General features: G+C 34.0%; 1 protein-coding gene across 2 annotated transcripts; it reads right to left on the minus strand.

Moving 5' to 3' along the window:
- Window positions 1-823: 823 nt before the first annotated feature.
- Window positions 824-2,209, minus strand: LOC109193211 (transcription factor MYB59-like). 2 transcript variants are annotated; one of them, XM_019344061.1, is made up of 3 exons: window positions 2,019-2,209; window positions 1,729-1,858; window positions 824-1,629 (listed from the first exon to the last, which is right to left on the minus strand). In XM_019344061.1, the coding sequence occupies exons 1-3, from the start codon at window positions 2,131-2,133 to the stop codon at window positions 1,071-1,073; spliced, it is 804 nt and encodes a 267-aa protein (XP_019199606.1). In that variant the 5' UTR covers window positions 2,134-2,209; the 3' UTR covers window positions 824-1,070. The 2 variants fall into 2 exon arrangements, with proteins under 2 accessions (XP_019199606.1, XP_019199607.1); XM_019344062.1 differs by having other exon boundaries at window positions 1,986-2,129.
- Window positions 2,210-7,122: the final 4,913 nt, after the last annotated feature.

Below are 7,122 nucleotides of genomic sequence, written 5' to 3' on the forward strand. Positions count from 1 at the left end.
ACCAGCAAAATTAAAGTTTATTCAAAGATTAATCATTAATTAAGCTTGGTTGAAAATATAATTAATTAATTAGTCTACCCATACAGGAGAACAAGACTAATAAAGGCAGAAATTATTATTTACTATTCAACGTGATGATCACAATTCGAATCATTCCATCACTGGCTAATAATTAAGGTGGCAGGGGATGTGCTTCTTCTTCTGTTTTTAAGGTTGTTTTAATTCTTCCATTTTTCTGGTTTCAATTTCTTTTGTATGTTAAAATTATTTGAAAAAAAAAAAAAAAAAAAAAAAAACATCTGATCGAGGTTAAACATGTGTTTAATTAAGGTTACTTGATCAAAAAGATATGTGATTTACGAAAAAGTCTATAATCGCTACCTGATTGTATGTTCTGAGTGGAGGACACCTTGTAATCTTAGTCGGCAAAACACCACACGAAGATAAATCAACTTAAATTATTTATAGCTAATGGACTCAATATCAAATCCAGAAGACCAATAAGAAATTTCCATAAACAGTCAAACTTAAAAGGTTACCAAATCAAGTGAATACATAAAGCTATTCAAGATTCAGTCTAGAAATCCTAGTATAGGAGTGACACTGGCCCTCCTATCTAATGGACTGCTAAATCACCATAATTTATCCCGCTACATACAGTCTCTCCGAATTTTGGTTTTGAGTGCAAGATAAAGCTATTGAAACCATTAATAGCGCATGCATTAACCTACGAGCTTGTGTAAAGAAATGTAAATTTGAATTAAGAATACATATCATATTTCTCTATCAGATATATATTAAATGCACGTATCTTACACTAATATATATTAAAGAGAGTGCACATTTATATATATATATATATAGTTTCATGGAAATACAGTCATACAATCTGGGAACATGTACTGGAGACATAAAAACATAAAGAGAGTACGTAATCTAGCATTGATCGACGAAGACGACGACGACCCAGAGAGATGGAGGGCGGCCATAGATGAGCACCATAGCTACTATGCACAGATCAGAGTTAATTAACAACAAATACTAATTAATTCAACAAATGATTAATTAGCTTAGCCAGTCAAAAATATGCTATCTTGGTTGTCAAAGCTGCTATAAAATTGATCGTTAGTAGGAGGAGGAGGAGGAGGAAACGGCACTATCTTACTTTCTCCGCCGCCGCCGTGGTTATAGTCCGCCGTCATCAATAATGTCTCCGCCCAATAATTCCACATCGGAGACGACGACGACGTCACGCTTCTCGGTTGGTTACCGCAATAAACATCTCCCAACTGTTCGATGTCTTTCCATATCTCATCCATGGTGTAGGCCTTGGCGGCGGCGGCGGCGCCGTTGTCGTGAGTCGGCGGCAGCTCCTCGTCGACGCCGCCGGTGTCGTAGAAGTCCCGCTCGTTTGCCTCGTCCACCACCGACTCCACCGCCGGCGGGCTGTTGGCGGAAGAAGAGTAGGAGCAGCAGTTTGTGAGCGAGGAGGAGGACGCCGATATGCACGCGCCGCCGTTGTTGTTGTTCTTCTTCTTCTCCTGAGCCTTCTTCCTCATGTGGGTTCTCCAGTAATTCTTGATCTCGTTATCTGTTCTCCCCGGCAACTTCCGAGCAATTCTCGACCACCTACGTTAATCATAATTGCCCAACGTTGTTAGGAATGAAATTTTCATGAAAATTAAACAGTGGGAGATCATATCAGAATTAGAATTAATCTGTACAGACTTGTTGCCCCATTTGGAGTGAAATTCAAGAATGAGGCGTTCTTCTTGAGGAGTCATCTTGCAACGTTTGAGGCCAGGGTGCAAGTAATTCACCCACCGGAGCCGGCAACTCTTTCCGGTCCTTTTCAAACCTAGGAATAATGAAACCCAAAGTGGTCCAAAAAAAAAAAAAAAAAAAACACACACACACACACAGGAAAACAAACATCTTAGTACGATCTCAACGGAGGAACACATCCATGCCCAAAACAGGCCTACCTATTCAGTTTGTCTCCCGCCAACCTTCCAAACCTGAAACTTTGGCCAGAAAATCCCACCGGCGGTCGCCGAACAAGTTCACATAAAATACCAGCTGAACATCTTCCTGTTCCGTCCAGGGGCCCTTTCTGAACTCTTCATGAACCATTTTTTCTTCTGTCTTTGATCTCTGATTGCTCGCTCGCTTAGCTTCTCTGCTCTGATCTGAGTGGATAATGATGCAAGTTAATTTGTGGGTTGTAGTGATATTTATACTGGCCACATATATTTTCAATTTGCCGTGTAATGTCCAATATGATTTAAAAAAAAAAATTATATATTAGAATAATAATATGGTGATTTTATCTTGACCATCCAGTGGTCCGCGTGTGCCTGCTTAGTGAGAAGAGCCATGGCCATGGGTGAGTGATGCAAGCCACTAAATCATGAAATAATTATATTATGGAAAGAATGAAATAATTATATTATAGTGCAGATAAGAGACTGATAGGTTGATGTAACTCTCGTAATCTGATGTCCGTTTCAAATTCATACCATCACTGTTTATTATTATTATTTTTTTAAATCCCTCTCTCTTCCTTTCCAGAATCATCCATTCCTTGTTTGGGCCTCCATCTTAGGTTGTGTTTTGTTTGGCTAAACATAAACACATTCAATAAATTTATTTATTGATTTATTTTTGTAAATTTTATTTCTTATTTTTAAAATAGTTTAAATTTAACAAATTATTTTATTTTATTTTTTTTTTTATTCTGAATCCTAGCCAAAACTGTCTTTACTGTTTTGATTCGATTGCTACAGTGTCCATTAGGTTCAATTCGAACCGAACTGTGGTCATCCATACATACATATTAGTCCGCATGGACAGCTCAGTTGGTTACATATATGGGTGAAGTTTGAGGAGAATGACCAGGGATCGAGTCTCACCCGTAGCAGTGTGTAGAAACCTCTCAAAGTGAGGGAGGCTTCTAACTCAAGGGAAAAAATGTCATTTTTCCAAAAAAAAAAAAGACAAAAATCAAGCATGGCTGCATGGTTGATGATGCTCTATCCTAGTACAGTGTCTTGAGTTACATACTAATAATACTATTCAATATTCATATAACCTTCTTCTCATAAATAATAAGGGTCATTAAACAACAATTCTTAGACCACCAAAACAAATGTGACTTCTTATTATCTAGCTAAATACTGTATGCCTTCCATATGAACACAATAACTATCAGACAATCTGCAGATCAAATCAGAGTTTCAATGGGTTTTACTGAATTGAATTAAGCCAATCACCCATATGGGATATTGTTAATTCTTTTAATCATATAATTGGAGTTAAATTATTAGCTAGATCTTAAGTCTTCTTTGATCTTTAAATCTGGAAGCGCTATATCAACTGGTTCGGTGGCCCTTGACTTCAGCAAAGGCCATTGTTACGTTGGTAGTAGTATATATGATGCATGGGTATTGCAGACAGAGCCAAGATTGGGAATAAATAAAGTTATAGCAGCCCACAGAGAAACTGAAAACAAAGGTCAACTATGAGTCCGCAGCCTTGGAAAAGCAGAATGGCTTTGCTTAAAGTGGTAAAGCATGAATTTCATGACTTAAATCAGGAATTCCGCTCAACTCGTCCATCAATCATTTAGCTTATTAGCTACTGACTTTTCGTTATTCTGGGTTTAATTAGTTTTTCAGCTAGGTGTGTAAACATTATGATAATGAAGCACGAAATATTAATAGGAAAAATCAATTAAAACGATAATTAGATAAAATTTCAATGGAAGAAACACTTGCTCGCTTTTGGAAGACTGCTTCAGCATGGTGGACAAGTTTGATAAAATTTCTCTCACACGTTCAAAGAAGTAAATCAATGTGCCGACTTCTTGACTAATTTGGCGCAGACACTACTGGAAATTTTGAAATTTCCGACCACCTGAAAGTGATCTTAAATCAAGTTGAAAGCAAAAAGTGGTCGGAAATAGCAACAAGGATTTTTTCAGATACCAAAAGTGGTCGGAACAAGGCTTTCGACTTGATTTAAGATCACTTTCAGGTGGTCGGAAATTTCAGAATTTCCAGTAGTGAGAACAAAAGTTGGGGTACTTGGATATTCAATGACATTCCTAAAGGCTCGGGTACTCTTCTTAACCAGGATGCTGGTGGCCGCACCCTCATCCGTAAAATTAGATAGCTTCGGAGTTTAGTCTCTCTTCCTTCACTAAAATAATAATAATAATAATAATAATAATAATAATAATAATAATAATAATAATAATAATAATAATAATAATAATAATAATAATAATAATAATACTAATAATAATATTTATACTCGACTACAAAGAGCATGACACTGTGAGGTATATATTTCTAAATTTAGAAAGCTATCTTCCACTATATGTGCCGGTCCTTTAATTGGGTTATCTCAAAATAGTACACCCACTAGTTAGTAAGAATGAAGCCAATTAATTACAAATAGAAAAGACACTATATTGGAGAGTTTTTTTCTTCTTCTTTTTCCTTAAAAAAAAAAAAAAAAAAAAAAAAAAAAAAAAAAAAAAAAAAAAACCTTCTTAACTATATTTTACAAAGTAAAATAAAAATTACTTTAGATTTTGATAAGTTCATAATTAATCATATTTTACCCCATAATTACTCTTCATTTTGTGCTTAGAATGTGATTTTCATATTCAAAAAGATCAAGACATTTATTTGGTTTAGAGAAAATAACACTTTTTTCCCCTGAGTTATATACTTATAGCATTTTTCTCCCCTGAATTATTTAAGTGACAATTTTTCTCCCTGAAATATTAAATGGACATATTTACCCATAAAATAAATAACTAACTATGATTTCTTGTATGGCTTTGTGTCTGGTCTGCCTATATGCTTATGCTCTGTAATAATATTTAAGCACTTTTTTAATTGTTTTCCCTCAATTTCGACTCCTAAATGGACCCTTAGTTGTTTTCTTTCATTTTTCTTCATGTTTTTATTTTATATTGGACTTAGATTAGATTTCTTAAAATATTTGAAGCTTGTATTGAAGGATTTATACTTGAATTTCAAGGATTTTACTTCTACTTCAATATATTAGTTTTATTTCCTTTCTCTCTTTTCATTATGTTGTTTATACCTTATTCTTGTGTTTTTATGCTATCCGTGCTTATGAATCATTAGTTAGTTTAAATGCTTGATTCTTTATTGTTGATTATTGCATAAAGGGTAACCTAGAGTTGTTTGAGATTATGAAAGATTTGTGCATTGTACTTTTTAATATGTGTAGGAGTGTGTTCATTAACATATTTTTTGGAGGAATTTTGACCATAATGAGAGTTTGGTCAAAATTTCAAGCCACTCATTGCATAATTTGTATGTTCCACTATGAACAATAAATTATGGGACTTTTGATGTTTTGTGTGTTTAAAGAACTCAAAATTGATACGTTACAAAAATGAGACAATTCTTAGTCCTAATTCTTGGTTAGAGGATCATGAGAGTTTAGACAAAAATTTCTATGTGCATCTCGTCAATCTCTTGGTTAGTTAATTCTCCCACAATACTTAGATTGTGTTTTGTATCTAGATGATTATATTTCTTAACTTAAGTCATATTTCTTTTATTTTGTGTTTATCTCTTGTTTAAATGTGTTATTTTATTTTATTGTCATTGGAGTATTTGTAGAATGCTTAGCTTTTTTTTTTTTTTTCATTGTATTACTGTTTTAGTGCCAAGCTCCTTGTTATTGCATATTATATGCTACAAACCCCAATCACCTGATAAAAACATTACACTTGTACACTCTTATCTTGCTACATAGATTTTTTAAAACAATTTTTTAAAATTACTTTTTTTTTTCTTCTTTGTTGCATCACTATCAATCATCAAATGTGCTCCCAAATAGGTGAAATAGTCCACCATCCAAAAGAAAGAAAAAACTAAAGAGAGAAATATTGTTCAATATTAGTAATGATGACCATGAATATATTTATTTGAATATCATTGATTATAATAAGTTTTTAGAATTCTCAATTAGTCAAAAAATGTGTAGGTTCGTGTTGAAAGTCATTTAAATTGATATTGCCAGTTAGAAGTGTATCAAGTAACCTAGTTAGCTTGATTTGCAACTAATGTGAAAGGCTAAATGGTTCACTTGTATTTAGCCAGGACTAGTGAATCCTCTTATATGTTAAAGAGAAGAGTAGATTAGGGTTAACTCACCTCTATAAAAATTATGAACCAGTGTCTCTCTACCCTAATTAATTTCTTTACATTTTTGTTGGGCTTAATATTTACACACACTCACGCTTTAATTTAAAGTTACAAAAATTTCTTTAAGACAAGTTTAAAGGTTTTGTAAATACTCCATTATTTTCAAAAAGTTTTTAATTGTTAAAAGTCTATTATTCCGTCCTTTTTATAGTCTTTTACTTACATTTCCTTGGGACCAACATTGTGTATATATATTTGGAGGTGTCTTTAGTTTCTCCCTTTTTGCAAGGTCATTTAATTTATAACTTATCACGGCTATAAGATTAGTTTGGCTGGTAACTTTAATACCCCATTAATTAAAGAGGCAGAATCTTTGTATTTCTTTATAAAGTAGGGTGTGATATACCATACATTGTTACAATAAAAACTTAAAGAAGATGATGGCTTTACAGTTCAAATTAAAGCCTAATCTCTCTCTCTCTCTCTCTCTCTCTCTCTCTCTCCATCCATCCCTTTCTCTCACGTAATCACATTTGGTGTGTGGCAATTCTCTCCAGAGATAATCCAACAGCACTGAATCGAAGAACAATAAGATAAGAGATATTTAAAAGTGGCAAATGGCATCATCTCTGCCATTGTATTTCGTTATAAAGCACTAATATTAATACTCATAATCAAGTTTGGAATGATCAGACCTTCTCCAGGGAATTGAATAGTGCAGTGCAGTGCCCGCACTGCTTGAAAGGGATGACTGAGTAGATAAAATATGATTCTTATACTTAGATGGATAGTCACGAATTTGATTATTTTTAACACTTTTTTAGTCGAATCTATTGCATAGAATTTTCTTAGTGCGGTGATGGATATATTGGGCTCAGTCAGGATTGGCCAATGGGATTCGCCTTCAAGGTCGGCCTCTGGAGTCGAC

This window comes from Ipomoea nil, unplaced genomic scaffold (genome assembly GCF_001879475.1).
Source record: "Ipomoea nil cultivar Tokyo-kokei standard unplaced genomic scaffold, Asagao_1.1 scaffold1834, whole genome shotgun sequence".
Lineage (NCBI taxonomy): Eukaryota > Viridiplantae > Streptophyta > Magnoliopsida > Solanales > Convolvulaceae > Ipomoea > Ipomoea nil.

What these genes read in the sequence shown, in the direction of transcription:
- LOC109193211 (XM_019344061.1), bottom strand. Translation starts at nt 2,133, where the DNA reads ATGGTTCATGAAGAGTTCAGAAAGGGCCCCTGGACGGAACAGGAAGAT. An exon ending in TTTTCTGGCCAAAGTTTCAG is followed by an intron (nt 1,859 to 2,018) that starts GTTTGGAAGGTT and finishes CATTATTCCTAG; the next exon opens with GTTTGAAAAGGACCGGAAAG. An exon ending in CACTCCAAATGGGGCAACAA is followed by an intron (nt 1,630 to 1,728) that starts GTCTGTACAGAT and finishes TGATTAACGTAG; the next exon opens with GTGGTCGAGAATTGCTCGGA.